The following is a 24,999-nucleotide window of genomic DNA, read 5'->3' as shown; positions in this document are numbered from 1 at the left end:
TTACGCAGGCGAATTTCGAGCGTCTTCTTTTGTTAAAGCTGGCCACTCCCATCTACTATCTCCTTTGTAGGTATTTAGTAGTGGGGCTGGAGTAGATGGTGGTGGGGGGAAGAGATCTTCTCTAAAGGCTTGGCATTTTTCTCTAAAGGTCTCCTTGCCTTTCGTCGGTTCTCCTAGATAGCGTGCTTTTCTAGCGGTTTCCAGAAAACTCGAAGTTGGTGTGCTGTGTTAGAGTTCTTAGAAGGTATGCAATATAAGCTCCTCTATGCTTGCCAATAATAATTATCTTAAGAGCGAGACAACAACCGAGCTATAGAACACTAAATCTTCAATACAATTATTTCTATATATTCCCATCGCATTCTAAGCCGTCTGAGGTTTATAGCTATAAAATAGGGTACTCCTAGATAGCCTCTCAGGGTTATCTTAGGCGAAGCTATCAATTCTCTCAAGCAAGTCGATTATCAAACTCTAAACAGCCTACCCTTCAGCTTATCCACAGAAAAAGCTAAAGATATTATTAGACTAGCTGACTCATAGGCCAAGCATTAGAAGTTGGCGGAGTTAGGAAATCTAGTGGAAGGCATCTACCAGTTAAAGCAGACCAGAGATCTTCAAGCCCTGCTAGACTCGATACCAAATCGTGCGATGTGCCCAAGTTTAAGGCAAAACCTATTCAACATCATCAAGAAAGTGTCGAGATATCGAGAGGCTGCACGATTTCTATATCGTACAGCCAGAAAGATTCCCTTATTGCGGCGAGCGAAAGCTGTACTCGTCAAACTACCTAAAGAGATTTTCAATCGAGTTTCGAGCGAAAACTATACTCCACAGCTCACATCGACGATCATAAGAATCAACACAAATTGCCAAGGGCCAGATGTCCGCTACCTCAGTGGTCTCTTTAAGAGTACGCTTAACTATAGCCTTCTCTTCTAGTTTATCTAGGCGCTTTAAGGGTGGGATACAGTCGCGTCGAGAGTGCTTTCCAGCGCGTCGGTCTTGGAGGGTAGTTCGTGGCACGTTGTAGATAGAGGCAGTACGTCTCTAGCTTTCAACGCGTCGAGATTGGATATCAAAAAGGGCAAGCTGTAGATCTGATTCAGGATAAGTTGATAGATGATGGCGTTGTTGAGGCATTACGCGTTATTGTGTTGAAGTTGGTGAGGTAGTGGGGTGTGGCCGACTCATTTGGGTGGCCGACTCACTTGTGAACCACGTTATCAAAAACGAAATCAGATTTATAATAAAGTTTGAACATAAACTCTAATAAATAAGTAAGCTTATAGAGTGGATAACAGTATAAACCTTATCAGATGGAGCAAACTATAATCCAACTATAACTACACCTATCATTGGCCATTCCTATAAAGAGGTGTTACTTAGTAGAAGTATATCAGATGAGTTGCAAAGTTTAATTACATTCCCTGATAGTATAGAGTTTTTATATAAAGGAGTATTACATTAGGTGCACAGATATAAATAATCAGAGTATTCCTTCTCCAACGTTTGGAAAAACCAATTGTTCTGAATGTTCCTTACCCAACATACAATTGTTTGATGTCCATTTCAAAATGAAGGTTTTCATTATTGGGTACCTATACCTAGCCACTGCCCTTGTTCATGCATGTGTTGATCCTAAATCAGGACAATGCTTTAGCTATGCCGGTATGTACTCATCTCTATATATTGAACATCAACTAATATACTGTATTAAGCGGAATGTATGAAATCTGAGGACTTATGTTGCTGCCCCTATAAATGCGTGAAGCATTATGTAGGCTTTAAACCATATACATTCTGCGCTTAGTGTAAGAATTGGGGGCTACTGTAACGTCGCAAGCAAAACTACCTGGATCAGTATCGGCAGCAGTGTCACTCAGAGGCATATGGGAGTGTGTGGGACAACAGATGAGCCTTGATTCGGATAGACACCTATAGGCCTTGTACGAAAGGATATCAAAAGTCTACAGAGTTAGCTACAAGAAATGTCTCTATATACCTGTCCTAGTCGGGTCCGAGTCGGATCCGACTCCTAAAACGATGAATGCTGTCGAGAGCGGTGGATACTTCCTCCGATCCGGCTCTGGATTAGGTTCTGGTACTTGGCAGAGATGTAACATCGTTACACTTAGCTTAGGCAACCTAGCGTGAACGTACAGGAATCAAGGGCGATGGACGGAAGCCGAAGAGCTAGAGGTGCAAGTGATGCAGATGAGGAAGAGAGTGCTTGGCGACGAGTATCCTGACACGCTGACTAGCATGAACAATCTTGCCTTGGCGCTGCAATCGCAAGCTCGCCGCCAGGAGGCTCTTGCACTGATGGAAACATGCTTCCAATTGCGCCAGCAAGTCCTTGGCGAGCAACACCATAATACACAGTCGTCGTTCGACACGCTGCATAGCTGGCGAGCGGAGTGTATTAATGAGAACCTGTGACTTTATCTGCGTATGTAATGCAAATTTTAAAGCTACATCCTACAACTGACTTATAACTTTTGAAATCAACTAACTTTATAGTAATACGTAGTAGTGAATCCTGATAACTCTAGATAATTTTTGAAGGGGTTTAGTCCGCTCTGCATTATAAATATATGTAGCGTGGTAACGAACCTTGTGCTAGAAGTGGGTGCCAAGTATAGCTGCCTACAAATTAGGAATAAGAGCTGCCTGAGGCAAGGGTCTCAGTGCCAGGTCCTTAGCCACAGCACGTAGTCCTGCTCGCAGACATATCAGCACGCTACTGCTGCAAAATGCCGCTTAGGACGCACGGCCGATCACATGCGTTTCGACCATCTTGCCGTCCGCACGGAGTGAGTTGTATTTAACGTCTATATATAAAGCCTCCCTTGGGGCATGTAGACGGGCTATGCCTATGGCTTACCGTACTTTGCCTAGGATGCCTATTCTTATTTACATGATTGTAGTGATCTAGTAGTGGTCGTTCCGCCTGTTGATCGCCAGTACAATGTGCAGTAGGCGTGTATCCGCCTTTAGTTGTTGTAGCTGATGCTTACTAAGGAGTGTGTAGTATAGATGACATAGGAAAGAGAAGAGAAGAAAAAAAAAGAGAGAAAAGAGAGAAAGAAGATAAAGAGATAGGAAAAGGCTTGCAAGTATAGGCTCTAGTGAGGCCTACATATGGTGCTATAGAAACCTGTGACTTCTAGGAAAGCGGCAAAGTCCTCTGGCTCTTCCCAGAGCTCCTGGAGGTACTTGATTGCTTCGCTAGGTGTCCCAGGCGGTGCTGGTGGCCGTCTTGGCCATCGCCGGAAGACATTTGCTGTTGTGGTTTTCCGGCATAGTGCGATATGCAAGGGGGTCTTTGGGCGCCCGCAGGAGCACTTCAAAGTCGCGTTGTCATGGTGGAACTTCCGGTGGTACCATGCAAAGTCTCCATGGCTTGTTCGGATTGCCAGCAGTCTTGCTAGGGTTGGGCGTGTTAGCTCTAGCTCTTGGGGAGATCGGGTGGGCTGGTACGGTAGCTTCCACTGGGTGTACCAGTTGGAAAGCTTGCTCTTGGCGCTATTCCACCAAGCTGCTCTAGCTGTGGCTAGTTGTGCCTTCCTGATCGTGCGTATACCCGATACTGTTGGTTGTGCTGCTAGTCCAAATGGAGTGGAAGGTTCTTTCGCCTCCGCATCTGCGAGGTTGTCTGCTGCTTCGTTGCCTTCGATGTTAGTGTGTCCTGGTGCCCATCGCACCTTAACGTTAGGCATTGTATCCATTATCTCCTGACATTGAAGAAACGCCCATTGCGAGGAGTCTGAGGCTGTTCCGCGTAGACACCAGATTACTGAAGTGCTGTCTATACACATATAAACTGCCTCTGTTGGTCTTGCTATCTGGGCCGCGTGCTGAAGTGCTCTGCATGCCCCAATCGCTTCGGCATCGAAAACATGTGAAAGCGGGTGGAGAGACCCGCGTCCTGTGGCTATCTTTTCCTGGGCCCGGTATATGGCATACCCATAGGTGACTCTCTTTTTCCCTTCACAGCGCTGCTCCGATCCATCAGAGAAGATTGTGATCGTGCTGCTATCTAGAGAGGCCCACCATTCTTTGAATTCTTTCGCAGCTGTTTTCTTCTCTATTCCTAGCGTTGGATCTGTGCGGCACCCTTGCGAGAAGTGCGGCGCTATTAGAGCTGGCCGGGGGATAGTTGGCAGAAGAAGGCCTAGCCTCTGGATCTTAGTTCTTGGTTGTTGCCTCTCCCCTACTCTGGTGCCAGACTGATTGTGTGGTACGATTGCTCGGTGGGTGAGAGGATGCTGATGGTCTATTGTCTGAAGTCGCAGCGCGAGACGCCACCTAGCCTCTTCAAGTGCGACTTCTGCTGACGGTATCCCAGCTTCTCTAAAGAGAATTGGAAGGGGTGTTGTTTTATATACTGGCAGTACTGCTCTTACAGCCTGTATAAGTATGGTTTGGATAGCTGTAATATGTTGTCCAACCCTTGTGCTGACAGAGATAGGGTTGTCTTTCCTCCTTGATCTCGGGTTTCTTGTTCGTCCTTCATACCAGGCCTCTGTTCCGTACAGTAGTGAAGGTAATACGCATGTTGTGACTAGTTTTCGCATAGCGTCTGGGGGCGGGCCATGAGTTGTATTCGCAAGGCCTCTTAGGTGACTAGCAAGCTTCTTGGTGGCTGCTGCTCTATAGGCGACATGGTGCTTAAAGCTAAGCTGTCGGTCAAACCACACTCCGAGCCATCGTAGTGCGGTCTGCGATCTGTCTGCAGCTGGCGCAATTGGTTCTAGCGTTGCTGCGTCGGGTAAAGATATGCTTGGAGAGTAGCTGTCTTGCTGGCGGGTAATATGGATCGCCTCTAGCTTCTCTGGGGCAAAGGTAACCTTGTTTTGTGCACCCCACTGGTTGATTGCCTGTATATCTTCTGCTAGTAACTGGACATTTTCGTCTAGGGTTTTTGAGGCTCTGTAGATATTGATGTCATCCGCATATCCGAAACGTAGCGTTCTGTCCTGATTCAGAAGCTCGGCCAGGTATAGCGTGTAGAGAATTGGCGATAGCGGAGATCCTTGTGGTGTGCCGCAGGCTACTAGGTGGCGTGGTGTAATCTCGTTGTCTAGCCGCACCTGTACATAGCGCTCTGATAGGAAAGAGTCAATAAACCGGACACAAGCTGGTGGCCAGCCCTGCTGAGCCATCCGGTGTAGCAACCGGTTCTTGAGCAGCGCGTCGAATGCTCCCTGCACATCCATCGTGACCATAGTGACGCGTTTGCCTACTGCCAGAGCCTGTTCTACGTCGTGCGTGAATGCCGCTACAATGTCCATAGCCGATCGCTTTGGGACCGCACCTACGTGCTGTGGGCTGATGATATCATGCGTCATTGCTGTTGTAGCTATTCTTCTTGCCACTAGGCGTTCTAGCCCCTTGCCAATGCATGAGAGTAGGGCTATCGGCCGCATTGACCGTGCTGACGTCCGGTCTTTCTTTCCGGCTTTTGGTATCATTGTTACTTCTGCTACACGCCAGCAGCTTGGGTAGAACTCTAGCTCTAGGCATCTCTGATATATTGCGCGAACGAGGTTCCTGATATCTTCCCAGCACGCCTTTAGTAGCCGTACCGTTATTCCGTCCGCACCTGGCGATGTGCTAGCTACGCCAATAGCATAGCGCTCTGCTTCTTCAGTCGATACCTTAGTGTCCCACGGTAGGGGGTTTTGAGTGTAGTTTTCTGCTCCTGGTGGTGCTGGCAGATCATCTGCGTTGTTGAATCGGTCCAGTAGTTCTCTGCGCAGGGCCTCGGCCTTCTCTGCAGTATCTGTGATAGTTTCACCATTTACCACTAGTGGGGAGTCTTGTTGGTTTGGTTATAGCTTGTGCCATCTGGCTAGGCTGTAGAGGTCTGAGTCTGTCTTGATTCCGTCTATCCGGCCTCGCCAGTAGGCCTTCTTTGTTCTGCGCACTGTCTTTAGGAACTCTTTGGTTGCCTCTGTTGGTGGAGTTCCTATTCCCGTATGGTCTCGCAGGTGCCGTCGGTACGCTGTCTGGCATTCTGTCGTCCACCATGGCGCCACTTTGATTTGTTCCCTCTCTCTAACCCCTGCTGTCTGGATTGCCTCTTCTATCGCTTGTGTAAGGTCCTGGATTATTGTTTGTAGTTGGTTTTGGTTGCTGGCTCTTGCTGGATCCCTAATACCTATAATATTCAGGCCTACTAGCTTTGTGAACCTTTCTAGGTGTCTCTCTAGTACTTTGTGCTTCTTTGGATCTTCTGCTGCTAGTCCGCGGGCTGGTAATGTCGTGACCTGTGTTGCGTGGTCTGAGCCAGAGTGCATGTCCGGCCGTACCACTGTGTCGGCAAAGGGAATGTTTGAGAATGTTAGGTCTATTACGTGGCCAGCTCGATGAGTTGGCACTCCTGGCTGCCCGATGAAGTCCATGGCGTGAGTCTGGGCCCAGCGTGCGAGCTCTGACCCGCCTCCTGTGGTCACCGAGCCAGGTTCGAAACTCTCGTGTCTTGCATTCATATCCCCTCCAATAACGCATCTGCTTGGTGGTGTCAGTTCCTGTATGTAGGTGACTGCTGGTTCTGGTGCCTCTCGGTTCTGATACACGTTAAGTATAGCGTATCCGTTCACTTCTGTCCAGAGTATGTCTCGCGTGACTCTAGGTAGCACTTTGGCCCTTAAATTAACGCCCTTGCGGGTGTAGGTAAGCACCCGTGGTCTTTCGTTCTCACGTTCCTCCCTGCTATCCCATGCTATCACAGGCGCGTGCATGTGGTACCCTGGATGATTTTTAGTTACGGTTCCTGGTAGTGTCCATGGCTCCTGGATGCATATCACGTCGATGTTTTCATCTGAGGCGCGGCACAATATAGTGTCGTGGCATTCTGAGGCTTTGCCCACGTTTGCCCATGCTATTCGTAGCTGCTTCCAGCCTGGGCAGTGCTGCCCGTTGTGTCGTATCGGTTGACGTCCTACCATTGCAGTGCGTCTTCACTCATTTCTGTATCTTCTATAGTAGAGGATAGGCCAGCCTGTATCATGGCTTCTGTCGGTGTGGAAACTGTCTGCTCTGTCCTTAGGCTTCTTGTTGAGAGTGCTGCTAAACTTAGACTCTCTCTTGGGGCTGCAGCACGGCGTGGGCGACGGCTCTGAGGGTTCTGGGATGTTGTAGTTGTGACTATAATTGTATCCGTGTCTATAGGCGTGATTACGGCTGTAGCGGTATCTGTTCCTGTTAGTGTCTCTTCTTGTTGGGCTCTTTTTGCTTGTCTTGATTGCGTAGCTCGCAGTGGCGGCTGCTGGAGCGTAAGTGGACTATTTTGGCTTAGCTGTTCTTCTGCGATGACAATAGGCTCGGCAGCCGTGTCTCCTTTGTCCTGGTTCTGGCCGGTTCTTTGGTAGGCACGATGTCCAGCTCTGCGTACACTCTGCAGCTGCTTGCTTGTTAGCCGGATAAGCTTGCCTTGGTAGTAGTATGGTTTCGCTGGACAGTTTTTATCCGTCGCGGCGTGTGGTCCATGGCAGTTAGCACAGCGGGCTCGCTGCGTACAGCCTGTACCTATGGGCCCGTTATGCCCTGCCGCCAGCTGGCCGCAATTGTCGCAGCGTGCTGCACGCGTGCACCTAGACGTGTTGCAGTAACCCTGACATCCGTCGCCAGCGCGGAGAAACTGCCGGGACGCACACTTCTCACGTTAAGTAGACTCTTTGAGTGTGCAGTCTTAATCTTTGCTATCTTGGCTTTCTTTTTAGCTCGCCGAACTATGTAGAAGCTTATACTACCGCGAACAAACAAGGGGGTATTAGAGGAGAGTCGATAGACGGCACCGATAGGATGAGCGATAGCGTGGTCAACAATACGCCTCTCAGCGTCGGAGGCTAATGCACTAGAAGAGCAAGAACTATAAAATAGATGCACGCTAGACCTATTTATTTATAGGCATAGTTGGTACAATCCAGGCACCCGAAAGAAAAAGTGTCCCGTTACACCGTGCGTCCCGGCACGTAGAGATGGACGTTACCTAGCTAACGTCCATCCTTGCGTGCCGAAAAACCTTAGGTGCCAAAAACGACCAATCGGATCGCGACGTTTAGAGGGAAGTCCATGATCCTTGCGATCCGATTGGTCATTTTCGGCACCTAGGGTTTTTCGGCACGCAAGAATGGACGTTATATTTCCAATATTACCATCATTTGTTAAAAATATCCTTCATCTTCAGTAGTATAGAGGTCAGTATTTCCGCTTGTCAAGCAATTGACAAGTCGCGGGAGACCGGGGTTCGATTCCCCGCTGGAGAGATGCCTCATTTTTTTTTCTATTTTGAGGGTAATCAAGGTCATCGATCTTTCTTCCTACCTTCTCTCGAAACGAGTGAGGGTTTCTTTGTCTGTGAATTATTGGGTTTTTAATTATGAGTTTATTCATACACTGTATACTATCTTGGTATAACCTAGATACAAGCCCTCTTCATACCACGAGTGACCCACTGTGGGTTATTTGCAGATCGCTTCCGCGGAATAACAGGAAGCCGTTTTGCATTGACGGCATGATCGACAGTTCCATAAGGGCTATCAAGTTGCTGAGCGACAATAAGTTTCTGGATTGTAGTAGGAAAACCACTCAAGAGTAAAGACTTGGACGTTATACCACGGATCGAGATCGTTAACATCTCTTCTAGAGTCTCTACTCGGAAACTAATATGGCGCCGAAAAGGTGGTAGGCCTTGAGGTACGCACCCGCTCTGGACACAACTCACTGGAGTACCTTGGATTAAGAACCACGAGTTGGTACTAAGTAAGCGGTCATACAAGTAGCGCAAGCCGTCTGGGGGAATATCTAGGCGACAGAATATGAATCCGCTACAGTCATAACCGGCATTTCCGAGCGTTGGCAGGCCGTCCAACTCAAAATAGAACATGGATGCCATCATAGAGTCAAATATACTAGATAGTCGTGGTGACTCTTCGGCAATAGCTTGCACTACCTTGCTTTTGAGTTCTGGTATCACGACTATGTCATCAAGACTAGGTTCAGGGCCAGCCAGTCTGATGTTAAGACGATGAAAGCGCTGTCGTACATCTGGTGATATCGAATTCAAAAAACGTTTCCATGCGTCTTCGCCGTCAAGGTTGCGCATGAAGCTTTTAAACAACCGTATATAAAAGCGTGATATTGTTGGTGATTTACTGGCCACAGTGGGTGATGAAGTTCCCGTTCCTAGCGAGAGCGCGAAGTCTGGTTGGGGTTTATTCGGCCATAAGAACTGCATCTCCCATTGCGCAATGCTAGCTGGATTATTATGTTGTAATCCACCATCTTGAAACGCTCCTAATGATCCTACAACCTGAGGTTTGAAGAACCTAACATAATAAGCAAATGAACTGATATCAGAGCTGTTATATTTACCAAGGCGCCGCAGAGGTACAGCATGCACTGGGAACGTTAGTGAATCATGACCAGAAATAAAAAAAGACACGCCTCGCTCACAGTAACATCACTGTCGGCCCGATCGGCTCGTATAACATCATATCCTGCCAGAGTCAATGGCTGTTATATTGTCTGGCTGGATGACAAACCTATGTTATTAGATCTTTTCCCGCCATTGTAGTTTGTGAAGAGCCAAGGCAAAGAATCTTTGACTGTCGTAGTCGTGACAGCAACCTTGGTATCGTTTTTGAGTGGATTGAACATCTGCAGCGGGGAGTTGAAAGCTTTCCTGAAAGCATCTTGTATCGCTGCTAAACTGTACTGACCATCTTGGACGTAGCCCACGATTAATTGGAGAGCTCTCGTGACTAGTGCTTTTCGTCTTCCAAAGGTCTTACTTGCTACATCTTCAAATCTTTCCAACGATTCAGACGCGCTCCATTGTAGCAGAAACATGCCAATCACTACAAGTCCACCTGTTCAAGTAAGTAAAAGGTATCTGCCTAAGCGTGAGCTGGGCTGTTACCTGCTGATGTACCGCAAACAAAATCAAAATGATCTTTGACGGAGCAACAAAATGGAGCAAGTAGCGAATCAATATGCTTAAGAAAAGCCAAGGGAATGACACCCCGTACACCTCCACCATCTACACTAAGTATCCGTATTCCTGCAGTGGGAGGTATGAAGCGAAATGTTGAGTTACGGTAATTAACACCGCATAGAATGCACTCAGGAACATCGTATGTATTTTTCTCGAAACGCGAGCGTATACCCAAAGCCCTAATACACGGATCGCAGAGAGCGTGTCCGCATGGCAAGACTTTCTCAGGCATTCGCATGAAGCAGCTGAAGCATGATCGATGGCTTCTGAACTCAGCTAGATTAGCATGATGGGATGCAAGCGTTTTTCGATGACACTCGCGAGAAGGTAAGTCATTGACTTCATAGTCGGCGAACATTGTACGGAATTCGGTAAGTATGGCAGTCACAAACTTCTTCTGGATATCTGCGAAAGGACTATACGAAGATATCGCGGTACGGCAGGGTGTAGAATAGATATTCTCGAAAAGATAGTCTGGCGCAAAGTCTACTGTTGTAAGTGATCGAAAAACATCAAGATAAGTAAGGGGGTTACCATGTGCACGTGGGGGATAGCTAGCGAGCAGCAGAGCGGATGCTATCAGTGGTGCTGCAAAATGCCAAAGCCAGGCTTGAGAGGGCATTTGCTTTAGAAAATCCTCTATGCAATACTGCAAAAGATTACAAGAGAATCCATCGGGCCTAGTCGCGTCGACGAGACTGAACGGCTTTGGAGCATCGCCACAAAGCCAGCGCAAAATTTTAGGGGTTAGATTGCGAAAGTGTGAGAAGCTAAACTGGACATGAGAGTTGGCTCGCTCGAGCATCGCAATTCGCGATAGTGCCAACAAACGTCGCTTTAATGCTCGCGCGCGAGTAGCCGTAGATTTTGAAGACTGTAACCCTAGGACGTTGATCTCACCAAGAGGCGGCTTTGTGGCAAGTTTCGCATTCAGATAGCCTATCTTACCTCCCAAAGCATCCATTACAAGGGTTGTAGCTTTGTTAGCAGCAATGCTCTCATCAAACGAGTCCGACGATGTTTCCATGACCAACAAAATGTGGGGTACTGTGCGCAAGTCAGATGCCGGCATCGCGACAAGCTGCTCAGCGAGCCAATCAGCGACAGCTGCAGGCCCACCAATGTCGTCAACAAAACAGCAGATCACACTCGAAAACAACGAGAAAATGCTCCCACATAACGTTGCGCTGATGTTTGTAGTGTCGGGAACTGTCAAGACTGTCGTATTTCTTGTTTGGCGGATGGGGTTGGGGTCCGGTGAGTTCGTGTTTTGGACGTTACAGTCGATGACAACGATTGGTGTGTTGCCGCCTCGCAGCCGTGGCGAACACCAAAGATATATTTGTTTATGGACAGGTACATCTGCATTCTTACCTAGTATATGACCTAGGAGAATCGCTTTCGATCTTTTTCCTAAAAATGTGATGTAGGATGGTTTGGCGTCTCCCTTGACATTCTTGATGATATGCTGACATGGTTCGTGATATGTCAAAGTGTTCCCCTTACAAGAGGTGTCATAGGTAATCCACGGAAGAGAGTCCATTTCCTGCTAGAGATGGCTTAGAAAATGGCATTGCTTTTATGTCGGGGTCTCCAAGATACTGTTTTTGGTTGTCCGATCTTAGATATGCCCCGGAACCGGTAAACGGTTAACCAACTCTTGAACTGAGGTAGCCGCCACTAGAGAAAGCAAACAAAATCTGCTTCTTTCCTAGCTGTAATATGTTTCCGACATACTGCGGGAGTCATGGAAGTTTCTGAAGATATCACCTTAGCTACGCATAAAGCAAATTGCTTTCGAGGTCTAGTACGCGTGCGTCTTGACTGTCTACAATTTGAACACCAGCTGTTCTTGAACAAGCATCGCGAAGCATCTCCTCAAAATGTTCGCAGACTCCAAAAGATCTTCGAAAAGACTGGATGCCTGAGACTTCAAGATGAGAATGTTATTGATGCCGTCGTAGAGGATGCGCGTCTCGACGCAGCGCTACGTGCTATTGGTCTTTCTATTGAAGCTCTACAGAAGGTCCGCTCGCCAAAAGACGCTCCAACTTTACACCTCAGAGAACTGAAATGTCTCAATGGATTGCATCGCATAAGAGCAGCGGATCAGTTCCTGGATGAGAATGACAAGTGGTGGGTCGTGAGATTGTTCTCGAGTGGTCTGTAAATTATTATCCTCTGGACGCATCTAGTAACACTACAACAGAATCTCCAACTCCTATTCTCTTTCACATGGTTGATTCATATATAAACGAACAAAAGCCGTCAGACGGTGAAATTTTTCGCAGGATACGGTTGTATCGCCTAGAAAACAAAGTCGAAGCAGAAAGAAAATGGTGGGCAAGGCTTGACAATTCAAAACCTAAGGATCTTCGCCAGCTGTTCAAAAGGAGGGAGATTATATCTGGATTTGACAGGCTCCTTGAAATGCCAGGCCTATGGGCGAAAGTACAGCTTGGTGCTCTCCATAGACTTCTTACCTTGAAGTGCGACGAGGTATGTTTTTCTCGAAATCCCACATTCTAGCTAACTGATATAGGAGATGGCAAACTATCTTAGCCACATATCAAAGGTTTGGACAAAGATTTTGACTTGTAGAAACGTTACTCTGCCATTTTCTGCGGTCGATACGATTACTGTAGAAAGTCTCGAGTCATTAGCACCTAAGCATTCTTCCATTGACAAGGCATATGTTCTTGATCTGTTCAAGCGAAACATAATATTTCCTTCCCAGTTGGATAGTGGAATTCGTCAGGAACTAGCAGAAAACGTATGCGCTTCTGAGGGCCTTATACCATCGCTTTGGACATTCTTCGAAACACTCAAATATATCGAACCCATATGTGAGATATTGAAGAAACTGGTGGGCAGTAACATGAGGCGTACTATACGATCGAGTTTAATGGGCCACTACTTTCCCCCGGAGAGGAGACATATCCAAGTTTCAAAACTCAGAGAGGCTGAGATCACATCATTATTGAGTCGAGAGGAAGCGGCCTGGATCTCATACGTGGAATTGTGGGCCTTCTGTGGTCGTTATTTCGCCAAGCTTACTTCCTTTACACCAAAAAAGGAGAGCGGTGAAGTGAAACCCGTAGTAGAAGGACCAAACCCAGTGCTCTGGAGACACCTGGCAAACTTCTCTGTCTCGCGTGGCTTCAAGACAAAGCCTGCTGAGAAGTTGGCGAATTCCGATCCTTATACTGAGCTCGCTCACGAATATCTTCGTAAATCAAGCCCATTGTCCTCACTATCTTGTGAAAGACAAATTCAGGAGGTCTTACGCGCTAGCCGAATAGTGGACGATGATTCACAGCAGCCACAGTCAGTATTGTCTGGTCACTTAGAGAAAGAAAGGCGAAGTGGTCGACCTTATGAGAACGTCTTGCGTATGGATGAGCGGAACCTATATCTCCCAAACATATATAATAGCGAGGAACCTGTGGAAGCTAATTGGACATTGATACGACGCGACATGTTCCATTCTCTTTTTGGGAAACTTGTTGTCAAGGTACGGATAGTGGCTGGGACTATACATTTCGTATATCTGACATGTAGTAGCACAGTGATATTCAGCACCCTATATTTGTAAACGGTTTCAGTTCTAATACCGATGAGATGGATCTAGAAACAGGAGATATACATACGCCCAATGAGATAGAAGGCTTGAAAATGGAGATAGAAACCCTTCGTCGCGATCATAGCGACCTCCTATTACAGCTTGAAAATCTACAAATGCGTCACCAGAACCTTGAAACCGAAAAACTGGATCTCCAGCAAAGATGCCAATTTTTTCAAGACCAAGGAAACACCGATAAAGATTTCATATCTTCCCTCCAGTCTAATGTTGAAGCTCTTCAAAAACGCAATAAGGAGCTTGAAGCCGAAAACTTGGATTTTAATCAGAGATACCAATCTCTACAAGACCAAAGAAACGGGGAAATAGATGCAATATCTTCCCTAGCGTTGAAACAACATGAAATAGAGCACCTTCGAGTCGAAAATGACACACTCAATAAGAAAATCGAAACATTCGAGACTGCAGTGCAGCAGAGAACCCAGATAACGCAAAACTCTCAGGCACTTGTACTCAAACTCCGGAAAGATTTACAAAAACTGGAAAGCAAGCAAGCCGCTACTCAAAATGAACTTGCAACACTCAGGAGTGATCATTCTAGGCTTCTAGAGGAAAACCGAGAGCACAAGAATACTATACAGACTGCGAATGAGCAGCGAAATGCTGTAATTCTTCGGCATGAACAATTATTTGCTCAAACCATACCTACCGAACCTGAATACGAAGACCCCAAATGCGCTTTCTTGAACGACCTGAGGGAACGCGAATTACATAATCCATGGAGACCGTACGGTGGAGATAAATATGAGATATTCCTTGCTGAGTCAAATGATGATACTGGCTTACCTAAAGGTACACCAATTGAAGTGGACAAAGATGAGACTGAGGCTGTTCCAATCATTGTAGCGATTATAGGAGCGGCTAGGCAATACTTTGGTCAAGATCTAAGGGCGATGAGCATTCAAGGAAAGTATCTCACCAATATTAGTCCTACATACATATTTGCAGCTTGCACTATGTATAGGACCATATTGATCAGTAAGGACGCTGTGCTAGAAAGATATGTGTCCACGGGCGCTTGTCAAGACGTCATCGCGAAACTTGGTGGAGGAAATTTGGAACTTGTAGGGGGCGCACAAAGACATATGATTGAAGAAGCAGACGGAACGAAGAAAAGAAGATTAGAGAACGACTTGAGTGGCAATGAGGTAGTTCCTAGAACTCAAAAGATGATCAGCGGAAACGGAACAGCAGACGTTGTGCCTTGACGGTGATGACAAGTTATAGAATATCAAAAACACATAGCAATCATCTTTAGACCAAAGCGCCTTGTCACGGCCTATGTTTGTTCAAAAAAGTCTTAGAAAGCTGATAATCTTGGTTCTCAACTAACTATGTAATGTACTAGTAACGCCGCTGTAGCATGTGCTGTTGTATTCTTACATACTGCCGTCATTGCTTTCTATTCGACGTCTCTTTGATGGCAACACGATATCTGTCCGGGGTGGAAGGGGGCTTAAATTTCGACTGAGACTAGCATGCGGTGTAGGATTTCCCCGGACATTCCATAAACCTATTTCATCCGAATCATCCCCGCCATCCTTTCCCTCTAAAGTATGTGCTGATTCGGGCGTTTGCGATTGCGGCAATGGGGGAAGTGAAGAAGACTGATTGGCTACCTTCACCCGACCTCTCGAAATACCCTCATTTAAAGATACGAAGTGAGACGGTCGCTTCACAATCGGTGCCTCGGTATCTACCTAAAGCAACCTTGTTAGTGACATATTATGATGGAAGAAACAAACACACATATTGTTCAATCCAACTCGGCCATTGAAAGCCTTGTTCCTCCGAGGAGAATACAACTGGTTGCTGGCCTGGTTTCTCGATAACAACGGATATCCGGATGCTACTGTCGATTGCATGGAGCTTTGCTGCTTTGCGACAAATACCGATGCTTCTATCTTTGAACGTGCGCATGAGATTTTGTGGAGTGTGTTTGGCCATCCTTGTGGTATTGTCGTGACTGGTTACAGGTATCAGGATAGCTGCAAGCAGTGGCAATATGTAGGGACAGATGATTGGATCACGTGTGCACTAAGGCAAGCACCAAAAGCAAAAGTGGGTCATAATCACCGGCTCCTGCATATGATTTGACCGTAACCGCGCCGCATAGGCGGCTATCAGGCGGATTGTGTCCCACGCTAAAAATAACCATGATACAGTAATAGTACGGCGGCTAACATGGCCTGTTTTAACCGCGATCAAAAGCGTGATTTAGAATACTTGTCTCCGTAACCGGTTTGCCGTGAACGGATCTCCGATGTTCTCGAAGCGTCGACCTATTCGGGTGAATTGCATGAGATAACCACAGCTACTAAACTGGTGGCTACTTTCTGCGTGCTTCACCACGGCGTCCAAAAAAGCGCACATGCGACTTTCGAAGTTCTATAGCATATTTGCGAGCGAATCTTCATCCTTACCACTGGAGCCAATATGCAGGTCCACTACATCTACGCGATCGCCTATATCTCTGTTCTTGCTTTTGTTATTAGTTGGCGGCTTTATCGATTTCTGATGGCTCGAGCACGTGACCATGTATTTTCCGTTCTCTCCAAATGGCTTGTATACACAGTCATTCTGAGAAGAGTGAATGGAAGCTCAGACATCACAGTCGCTATGGCCTTCGCAATACTTTGTATGCTAGTCGGAAATGTTGTCAGCACAGTTATCGCTGTAACGTCTCAAGCCGACCTTTCTATACGACTTGCTCGGCTATGCTTAACAAACCTTGTTGTTCTCTTTTTTGGTGGAAGAACAAACTTCATCGCCGACAAAATTCTTAGGCTATCACACAACGATTATTACCTTGTACATCGTTGGATAGGGCGTATCTGCGTTCTTGAAGGTCTGATACATGGTGTCCTAAGCGCTCTTCAGCGTCGTAAGCCATTGCGCGCAATTGATATCACTGTGGGCCATCTTTTACAATATCTTGGTTCTTTTAAAGCTAATCTTTCTAGTTGGTTTCGCTCACTGGGACTATTGCAGTTTGTTCCATTGTGTACATTCGGCGCCGGCTGTATGAGCTGTTCCTACAACTCCATACGATCGCATCAGTGGCTCTTCTTGTTTTCCTATGGCTACATCTGAACAGGCCTGGTCCATACGTGATTGCTTGCATATCATCTGCAGCATCTATTTTCATACTTCAGAAGATCTTGTGGGTGGCTCATTGCATCTACCGGAACACAGGCTCAGGGCCTCGTTGCCAGGCTTCGATCACTCGCTTTCAATCAAATGGAAATCATAAAGAAGAGATTTATCAGGTTCGCGTCGACATTAGGCGACCATGGCATGTAACCCCAGGGCAGTTCATATATCTCTCTTTACCACACTCTCGTGGTCTCGGTTTGGGACTGCTTGAGTTCCATCCATTTATGATTGCATGGGCATTTCACGATGAGAAAGACCGATTGAAATCGATAGTGCTGATTGTTCAGCGTCGCCGCGGCTTTACACGCAAGCTAGGGTTTACTGGCACCATCATGCCTGCTATTGTTGATGGTCCTTACGGAGGTGTAGACTTTAAGGAGTTAGCTCGTTACGATAAGGTGCTCCTCATGTCTAGCGGTGCAGGCATCGCAGCTCATCTGTATATGACTCGCCATCTACTCCTAGCTCACAACCAACAAACAGCACGCGTGAGAAGGCTTACTCTCCTATGGTTTCTTGAAATGCCAGGTCAATATGAACCCACACTTTGGCTCTTTGCTTTACTCACATCATGTAGATCAAATGCAATGGGTAAAGGAGTTTCTTCATGCACTTAATCATCTAGATCATCGACAGATTCTGACTATATACTTATTATGTCCTAATGAAACAGATGGGGCGGCAGAAGGTGGATTTCATGACTCCAAAATTACTGAAGCGAGAATGTTTCCTATATTCGGCTCACTTGACATGGCCATGTTCATTGAGGGTGAATGGGGCGCTGAAGCGGGGAATATGCTAGTGACAGGTATGTCTTGAGTAACGGAGTTGCCAAATTGTTCTAATGGTGAATAGTATGCGGAGATTCCAAGTTTGAGATGCGTGCCAGGCTGGCCATTAGGGCTAGTCCTCACGATATAAAGTTCAGAACATGTGTTTATCTCCCAGACGAGACGTACATGAGCAAGATCTCGGCATCACGGTATAGATAAGTGGAACATCGCATCTCACATATATCTCCAAAGAATTTATATTGTGAAACATAAAGTAGCGCTAGCACACGTAGTATAAATATAGATACATCAATCTAGTTTCCACCCTCAGATTTCCTCCACACGATCGATACATCCCAGTATCCATGAAAGAAGAGCACCGACTGGCAAATGCAACCTGCAATCAATATCTCCGTACGAAAGAGTGCTCTGATGAATAGCCCAAAAGAACAATATCCTCTCGATGTCCTTTTTTGAGTAGATACGGTGGAGAGGCTGAATCTTCCAATCGCCCCGGCCATGATGGCATTCTTGGTGAACTTTGCTCCAATAGTTTCTTCCGTGGGAGCCAACTGTCATGACGGTTTGCACAGGGTCTTTTTCAACACCTGTCAAATTGTCCTCCACGCTCTTCTTTACCTCCTCAGCTATAGATGCACGCAGAGCCATGTTGGTCCTAGAAAAGTTGACGATGCTGTCCTTTAGGGCTTGAATCAACAGAAGTTCTCGGCGTTTGCGAAACATCTGGCGCGCTGGAGGCAGTGTTTGTGAGCTGTGCTGTTGGGATTCAGATTTCATTGTTCTCATGTATTTGGTAAATCCAGTAGGCGCAGGCAGGGTACGAGAAGAAGGAAACGGAAGGGACGTGAGATCTGATGAACTCGATGTGTTCATCTGTGGGGTGTGAATTGGCTGGAGTAAAACCGGGACGGGATCGCGATCATGGAGGGTCCTAGAGGCGAGTATAGAAGGAGCTGGTGAGTTTCCAAATTGAGTGAAGATTTCGCCTCTTTGTGAGCATCGCTTGACCCAAGGTGACGGTAGCGACTCTGTGTTGAGATTTTCTGACATTGTCGGTGATTTCGGAGGCGTCGTACTATCCTCTGCGAACTCTGATTTAAAGTGCATATTGATTGGAGACTTTAGCGCAGATGCTCCCTTCATGTTAGTCAACCTTATCAAACGACGTCTTTATACGTACCAGGTGTTTCCTTCCTTACGGAGTGGCGAGAGAGTGGCGAGGTCATTATGAATGTTGTAAGAATACTGTCCATGGGCTGGTATAAATGCTGCTCGTTTTGTTCTAGAGATAAATATGGAAGCAACTGGCGTAGACTCGTCAAAGCCCTTAAGCGCTGATGAACAGGTATAGACACAGCATAGAATGAACTTATGCAAAGCACAATTCACTCTCTCACTTCTCTCTCATTGAACTAGTATGCATTTTAACTAACGTCCTTCCCTACGTGCCGGGGAACCCTGTCGGTCAGAACAAGCCAACGAGATACTGCTCCTTGACGGGGATGGAAGCTGACTTTGCGCTCTCATTGGCTAGTTTCGGCCCATGAGGTTATCCGTCACACACGGAGGGACTTTGGTACAGCGCGGCAAACTTGTGGAGACCTCGCTAACTGATACTATTGGTTCAAAATCTCCCTGCAAGACGCTGCGGATTAGCCGCCGAGCGCAAAGTCAAGGATTGGCGCGATGATCCTGACCTAATGTGCCGAAAATACATACAAGTAGTAAGTTTGTGGCTAATCGCTCATAGCTGTGGTTCGACCAGATTGGCGCCAATTATACGCGCGTCTTAGCATACTAGTTCATCCGAAAACATGCCGTTAACCCGGATGTGATTACCCGCTGTGCCGCAGTGGAGCAAGCTTCACACACGAGACTTCTAATCAACGACCCAATTATGGCAGAGTATTTCTGCACGTCAAAGCTTTATGCACAATTTACCGTACGGCAAACTTATCCGATCCCTTACGGCCTTGTTGACCTCACGGCACAGTTTACCTTGCGGCACTGACGCTCGTACGAGATACGCCTACGCATTTCGGGTTCCCATACGGGAGACTTGTCCTGGCGGCGCTTTTGACCCTACGTTGCAACAGACCCCCCGGCACCAACAAGGCATATTCAGGATCCCATACGGGAGACTTTGCCCTGCGGTGAACTCCCCCATACGGCGCGATCAGCCCTGCGGCGTGATCGACCCCACGGTGTCAACATTCGTACGACATACGTCTACGCATTTCAGGTTCCCATACGGGAGACTTGTCCTGGCGGCGCTTTTGACCCTACGTTGCAACAGACCCCCCGGCACCAACCTCCGTACAAGGCGCATTTGCCGCATTCTCGGCGGCCTTACGGGACACCTGACCTGGCGGTGTTTATGGGACGTACGGAACCAACACCCATATTCCCATAGCTTTTAATCCCATACGGCATGACAAGGCCTTTGTAGTTCAAACTAGATACATGAGATCCGTACGGGTTATCCACCTTCGCCGAAGAAAAGTGACAGAATTCCTGATGATCAGGCCTCCAAAGCGGGGCACAAGCCCAACAAAGATATCCTGGTAAATTCCCTTCCATAAGCGCGCTAGTCATGTTGTACGCCACAATTAAGCGCAGTCAACGCGCGTTCATGCAACTGTCTTACAGGGTTTCTCATCCTTCTAATAGTTGGGAGATTTGTCACGGCAGATGGGAATGTTGCGAGGAACAATAAGGAATAGGATTTAACCGAGTTCGGCTCTCTAGGTCTACATCACACCCCATGACTCGATGTTTTGTTTGATCTACCTATGAGAACGCTTGGTGTCGTGCTGAGGGTAAACTTGGCGTAGCAATGTCAAAACAGCTTGATAATTCCTAGACACCTCAACCAAGACGTCACAATCCCACTCATTATCCCTACCATATACCCTGCCATCCTTGCCTAACCAAATATTCCGTAAAACGTTTTTCTCTAACAGACGCCCTTTTATGCAGTCGTAGGGAAGTTTGTTATATAAAATTGGCTCACAGGCATCGCATCCGTCAACATGGTGCTCCAATAAGTTCATGTAGAAATACTCCATTCGAGTCGGTTTTCGGGATATCGAGCGAACCACTGGCCTTGCAAAATGCACCCGTGGCGTGAACCGAGACTGGTTGGCGTATGGATGATCATGTGAATAATGGCGATCGTAGCTAGTACGCCGATCGTCATTAATGTTAGAATCATGGCTGCATGAGTATCGAGTGGGACAATGGCGTGCTGTAGCCACATTGGGAAACGTTCTGTATCGTGGAGAATCAGACATGATTGAATAAATCTATGCATACAATTTGCTTTACTACTACATGCTGAGATATCTGTGTAGATATATGCAACCTGGCATACACATACACCCATTCATAACCGGTTCCAGCATTTGACGGTTTACGAACCTAGATCACTCGCCGCGTTGCTGTGAACCGTTTTCAGTAGGCGCGGATGGCGCTAGTGAAGAATCGAGATGGTCATAGATGCGTTGGATCCACTCCGCCATCGCATCTACATCCTTTCGGAGGCTTTCAGATACAGCGACAGCTTCTGCCAATCGCCTATACATTTATCAGCCACGCGCCCCGATCTTTTTTTATGAACCACTTACCCTTCCAAATACTGGGTTCTCATCTGATGCTCGGCCCACAGGATTTGGACCGAGAACTCCAATGACTGAAGGGTTGGCATCTGAATGGTGGGGTCGTTTATGGATACAAAGTCCATAGCCGCGTCGTTGTTGATATCCATAGGAAGGTCAAGATTGTTGAAGTCCTGTGGATTTTGTTGTGTGTCTGCGACGAGAGGAAGTTCAAGGGCGTGGCCCTGACCAAGGAAGTAGCTGTTCTCGTTTATGGACTGGTTGCCCTGTTTCTCGGCTGGGTCAGGATGAAAAGCGTCGGTCGTTGGATTGAATTTGAAAAAGGATGGGTCTAGCTCGCCTTGAACGGAGCTTTCAGTTAGAGGCATGATCGGAATCGAGGATGAGCTTGTTGGTAAAGCGCTCTCGGTTTGGTAGTCTCTCAATTGTTCGTTGCTTGCCTGTCCAGTCATCTTGGTTGCTATTTGAGCGAGAAAACACGTTGATGTGGCTAGAAACTTTTCCAAGCATGGGTTTTAACACCTCATCATGTATACCGTGCCGCAATGCCAAGTAGAATATATTCTAATAATACTTTGAAGACTATGTAATGCAACTCTACGACTACGCCACACTTGGGCGCCAAAGTGATAAGCATTCCAACGGCACCAATTCAAGAAACGGTATTAGGTCACTGAAGTTGGGATCGCGTGCAATGTACCGATGCTGTTTCCTGTTAGTGTGGGTCAAAAATCATGGTTTTCACAACCACTGACAGGCTTCTCCAGCTTAGCGAGTGCGGGTATCGCTTTGTTGAACATATTATCGAGAAAGTCCACAAGAAGTTTGTAACCACTCCATTCCTCTCCTCTACCTAGTCCAAACATCTTATTAGATTCCCTTTGTTCGCGAATAACAGAAAGACTTCGTAAGTTCTCGTTCGGGAGTCCATTCATACACTCTAGTACCGCAACGCCAAGTTGCTCTAAATCGGCATTTGGTGTAAGGTCGGTGCTTATCCATACACAGTCCTCAAAATCCGCTAAACTCATGTTAATATCTAGAGGTAGTTTGGATGTTGCACTTACAGAGTTGTGGTTTTCCACTCCTCCCGCAGAAACGTATCGTGCTTACTGAGATAGAGTTGTGGACGATGCCGGCTTTAGCAATATGCTTTATGGCAAGGAAAATCTTCATGGTCAGCTTTGCAATTGCAACTAATAGATTGGCTTACTGCGCTTGCTATCAGTCGTATGTGAGGCTCTTTGAGGACGATGTGAACATTTAGTACTTCCTCTAGTGTGAAGCGAGTGTACTCATATTGAAAGTGCAAGAACGTCTTTGACTCGAAAACCTGCTTGATTGTGGCCACATTTGGATGATCAGATATTTTTTTCAGTTTTTCTAACTCCGCATGGCCAACTTCACGATTGACTTTCTTAACAATCACTAGTTGTCCCTCTTGAAGACATAGTGATAGCTTATGTTTTCCTTGCGTTAGATCTCCTAGATGTGACAAAGTCTCCCATGGGCTGTGTGTAACACCAACACTTGGCTCTTTTCCTCTTTTCAAGGATCGTTCCATAAGCGCCACCGCAGTAGGTACTTGCGGTCGCGGAAGGCGTTGAAACGCCTCTCCTATAGAAGTAGAAGTCATATCGAAATTACATTCCTGACCTAGCTCATGAAATCCGAAGTATGCTCAGGTGTAGATGAATTTGATTCAGGAATGTATGTGGCATCGGACATACTTATTCACGACTATTGTCACCTGGATTCTGATAGCAGAACACGGTGTTGCTGTTATGGATCCTAGAACTGGTCGGACGACCAGAAACGGATAACGGTTATCAGGTGTTCAAAGAGGAGAAAGACTATAAAGCTTTGGCCAGCAGCCGATGTAAAATCAACTCAGCACACAACCTTGCTACAACGAAAATTTTGATACAAACATTCTTGACCTATTCTTCATTACATATCGCAACTGTCATGGAGGTGGATATGGCTGGAACAGCTGTCCCCGTGGACTGGCCCACTCTCCTATGGCGACAGCAAGGGGAAGCGCAAGACGCTTCCAATATTGACCATAATCGCAACCCTGCCTGGACGATGCCAACGGCAAGTCCCATCCGGAATTGCGGGACAAGCATGCAGCCTGATCTGTACCTACAGCTATCGCACATACTTGAATGGGAAATCTGGAACCATAATCAGACGCGCGGCTATCTAACTACAGAACGGGATAAAGTTAGCGAGCTAAATGCGCAGGTTTGGAGACTATCGCGTGATATAGAGCAGTGGCGAGATGCATGTCAGCAAGGGTATGCTGCAATAGATCAGCACAGAGCTGAAAATGTCGAATTAAAGCGTGCATTAGCAGAAGCAAGGGTACGTGGAGTAGTTCCGCGCTTAGATCCAGCTAATGATGTTCTAGTCCATGCCAACCGAACGTCGTAGCGAGGACCCTCGGCTTAGTACTCCAGAGATGGCAACACCGCCGCAAAGGCGCAGTCTGCGAAAGCTTGCGCCACTGCCTAGGATCGAGACGGACGAATCTTCGTGGCGGCTTGGCTTCATTAAGGATATTGAGGAGCATGGTATTGCCAAATCTGTAGAGTAGTTATCTAAGAGAGGAGATTCACGCGATGCGACCTAGTTATGTGCAACATCACGTGAAACATGTACAAAACATCAGTTCAGAAGTTGAGAAAAGTTAGCACATTTCTGAGATAAGTTAGATCATTGCATTATGCGTCTGCATACTATACTTTCCGTGTTGCCCCTCTAGGTTTGTAGTCACTGTCATCCTTGTGACCGTCACCTTCTGGTAGCTCTGTCATCACCGCCGTTACCTCCACTAGCGTATACAAATCTTTCAGCGTGCTATCCAGAGTTTTTAGAATTTTTCGTTGCTTTGAACTTTGCAATTTCCTTTTAAGGTGAGGTAGGGTCTTCTTGAACTCGCAATATAACTTTTCTGCAACTTGTACGGTCACGGTGTGCTCATTCCGTTGAATGCGCCCCCTTGCTTTGGTCATCATTTTGTCGAATTTCTTGACTTCCTTGTTTTTGGCAAGGCACTCGATAGCCTGGGTGGACTTCCAAAGATTTTGAGCATCGGTCCAAATTTTTTGCGCAGTCGTCTTGTTCGTCTTTGCGAGACATGTGTCGGACCATTGTACCATACCGTCCATTACACGTAAACGTCTGGATCGAACGCGAGATTGTGAGCCTGCCCATGTGCGTTGATCGGTGGTAATATCCGATGGCAGTTCGCTGAGATCGCTGACGTCGCTTAAGTCGCTTGAGTCTTCTATAACAATCGCTTCCCCATTATTTGTGTCAGTAATGATGGGTGTTCGAGATCGAGCGCGAGGTTGTGGGCCTTCCCGCGGACGTTGATTGGTGGTAATATCCGGAAAGTCACTGAGATAGCTGGCGTCGCTGGCGTCGCTTGATCCTTCTATAGCAATCGCTTTTGCATTACTTGTGTCAGTAATGATGGGTGTTTGAGGTCGAGCGCGAGCTTGTGAGCCTTCCCATGGACGTTGATCCGCGGCGATCTCTGGTGCCAATTCACTAGCGTTACTAGCGCCGCTATAACCACCTGAATCTTCCATTACCATAGCTTCTCCGCTATTTGTACCAGTGATTAGGGGTGTCCTAAATTGAACGCGATGTTGTGAGCCTGCCCGCGAGCTTTGTTCCGCGGTCATGTTTAACGTCGAATCTCCGAAGTCGCTAGAGTTACTCGAGCCTTCTATGATCATCACCTCTCCATTGATTGTTTCGGGAGTAGGCGCAGAACCG

At 46.9% G+C, this 24,999-nt stretch overlaps 9 protein-coding genes and 1 non-coding gene across 10 annotated transcripts; 5 read left to right on the top strand and 5 right to left on the bottom strand.

Moving 5' to 3' along the window:
* Positions 1 to 2,154: 2,154 nt before the first annotated feature.
* Positions 2,155 to 2,439, top strand: SETTUDRAFT_111929 (uncharacterized protein; the record flags this gene model as incomplete). The annotated part of the gene is made up of 1 exon (XM_008029748.1): positions 2,155 to 2,439. A coding segment is annotated over one exon (285 nt), but the record flags the coding sequence as incomplete, so codon positions are not given.
* A 4,208-nt stretch (positions 2,440 to 6,647) lies between these two features.
* SETTUDRAFT_111921 (uncharacterized protein) lies at positions 6,648 to 6,953 on the bottom strand (the record flags this gene model as incomplete). The annotated part of the gene is made up of 1 exon (XM_008029747.1): positions 6,648 to 6,953. A coding segment is annotated over one exon (306 nt), but the record flags the coding sequence as incomplete, so codon positions are not given.
* A 1,234-nt stretch (positions 6,954 to 8,187) lies between these two features.
* On the top strand, positions 8,188 to 8,273 carry SETTUDRAFT_t150. The gene has a single exon. It is a non-coding gene; the product is annotated as a tRNA-Asp (tRNA).
* Positions 8,274 to 8,425: 152 nt separating this feature from the next.
* On the bottom strand, positions 8,426 to 11,546 carry SETTUDRAFT_111932 (uncharacterized protein; the record flags this gene model as incomplete). The annotated part of the gene is made up of 6 exons (XM_008029746.1): positions 8,426 to 9,335; positions 9,382 to 9,408; positions 9,452 to 9,506; positions 9,552 to 9,878; positions 9,929 to 10,477; positions 10,538 to 11,546. The coding sequence occupies 6 exons, from the start codon at positions 11,544 to 11,546 to the stop codon at positions 8,426 to 8,428; spliced, it is 2,877 nt and encodes a 958-aa protein (XP_008027937.1).
* Positions 11,547 to 11,750: 204 nt separating this feature from the next.
* SETTUDRAFT_111928 (uncharacterized protein) lies at positions 11,751 to 13,598 on the top strand (the record flags this gene model as incomplete). The annotated part of the gene is made up of 3 exons (XM_008029745.1): positions 11,751 to 12,165; positions 12,213 to 12,502; positions 12,546 to 13,598. 3 exons carry the CDS (start codon positions 11,751 to 11,753, stop codon positions 13,596 to 13,598), a joined length of 1,758 nt encoding a protein of 585 aa, XP_008027936.1.
* A 1,424-nt stretch (positions 13,599 to 15,022) lies between these two features.
* SETTUDRAFT_40313 (uncharacterized protein) lies at positions 15,023 to 15,590 on the bottom strand (the record flags this gene model as incomplete). Its single annotated transcript, XM_008029744.1, has 2 exons — positions 15,023 to 15,343; positions 15,393 to 15,590. 2 exons carry the CDS (start codon positions 15,588 to 15,590, stop codon positions 15,023 to 15,025), a joined length of 519 nt encoding a protein of 172 aa, XP_008027935.1.
* Positions 15,591 to 17,131: 1,541 nt separating this feature from the next.
* SETTUDRAFT_40312 (uncharacterized protein) lies at positions 17,132 to 17,791 on the top strand (the record flags this gene model as incomplete). The annotated part of the gene is made up of 3 exons (XM_008029743.1): positions 17,132 to 17,327; positions 17,377 to 17,607; positions 17,655 to 17,791. 3 exons carry the CDS (start codon positions 17,132 to 17,134, stop codon positions 17,789 to 17,791), a joined length of 564 nt encoding a protein of 187 aa, XP_008027934.1.
* Positions 17,792 to 17,841: 50 nt separating this feature from the next.
* Positions 17,842 to 18,700, bottom strand: SETTUDRAFT_185127 (uncharacterized protein; the record flags this gene model as incomplete). The annotated part of the gene is made up of 1 exon (XM_008029742.1): positions 17,842 to 18,700. One exon carries the CDS (start codon positions 18,698 to 18,700, stop codon positions 17,900 to 17,902), a length of 801 nt encoding a protein of 266 aa, XP_008027933.1. The 3' UTR covers positions 17,842 to 17,899.
* Positions 18,701 to 20,875: 2,175 nt separating this feature from the next.
* Positions 20,876 to 22,846, bottom strand: SETTUDRAFT_152275 (uncharacterized protein; the record flags this gene model as incomplete). The annotated part of the gene is made up of 4 exons (XM_008029741.1): positions 20,876 to 21,169; positions 21,220 to 21,628; positions 21,962 to 22,220; positions 22,424 to 22,846. The coding sequence occupies 4 exons, from the start codon at positions 22,844 to 22,846 to the stop codon at positions 21,019 to 21,021; spliced, it is 1,242 nt and encodes a 413-aa protein (XP_008027932.1). The 3' UTR covers positions 20,876 to 21,018.
* Positions 22,847 to 23,178: 332 nt separating this feature from the next.
* SETTUDRAFT_185125 (uncharacterized protein) lies at positions 23,179 to 24,026 on the top strand (the record flags this gene model as incomplete). The annotated part of the gene is made up of 2 exons (XM_008029740.1): positions 23,179 to 23,577; positions 23,624 to 24,026. The coding sequence occupies 2 exons, from the start codon at positions 23,179 to 23,181 to the stop codon at positions 23,807 to 23,809; spliced, it is 585 nt and encodes a 194-aa protein (XP_008027931.1). The 3' UTR covers positions 23,810 to 24,026.
* Between the last annotated feature and the right edge of the window lie 973 nt (positions 24,027 to 24,999).

This window comes from Exserohilum turcica, assembly GCF_000359705.1.
Source record: "Exserohilum turcica Et28A unplaced genomic scaffold SETTUscaffold_34, whole genome shotgun sequence".
In the NCBI taxonomy this organism is placed as follows: Eukaryota; Fungi; Ascomycota; class Dothideomycetes; order Pleosporales; family Pleosporaceae; genus Exserohilum; species Exserohilum turcicum.
Note: the sequence above shows the minus strand (reverse complement) of the source record. Positions and strands in the feature narration are given on the sequence as shown.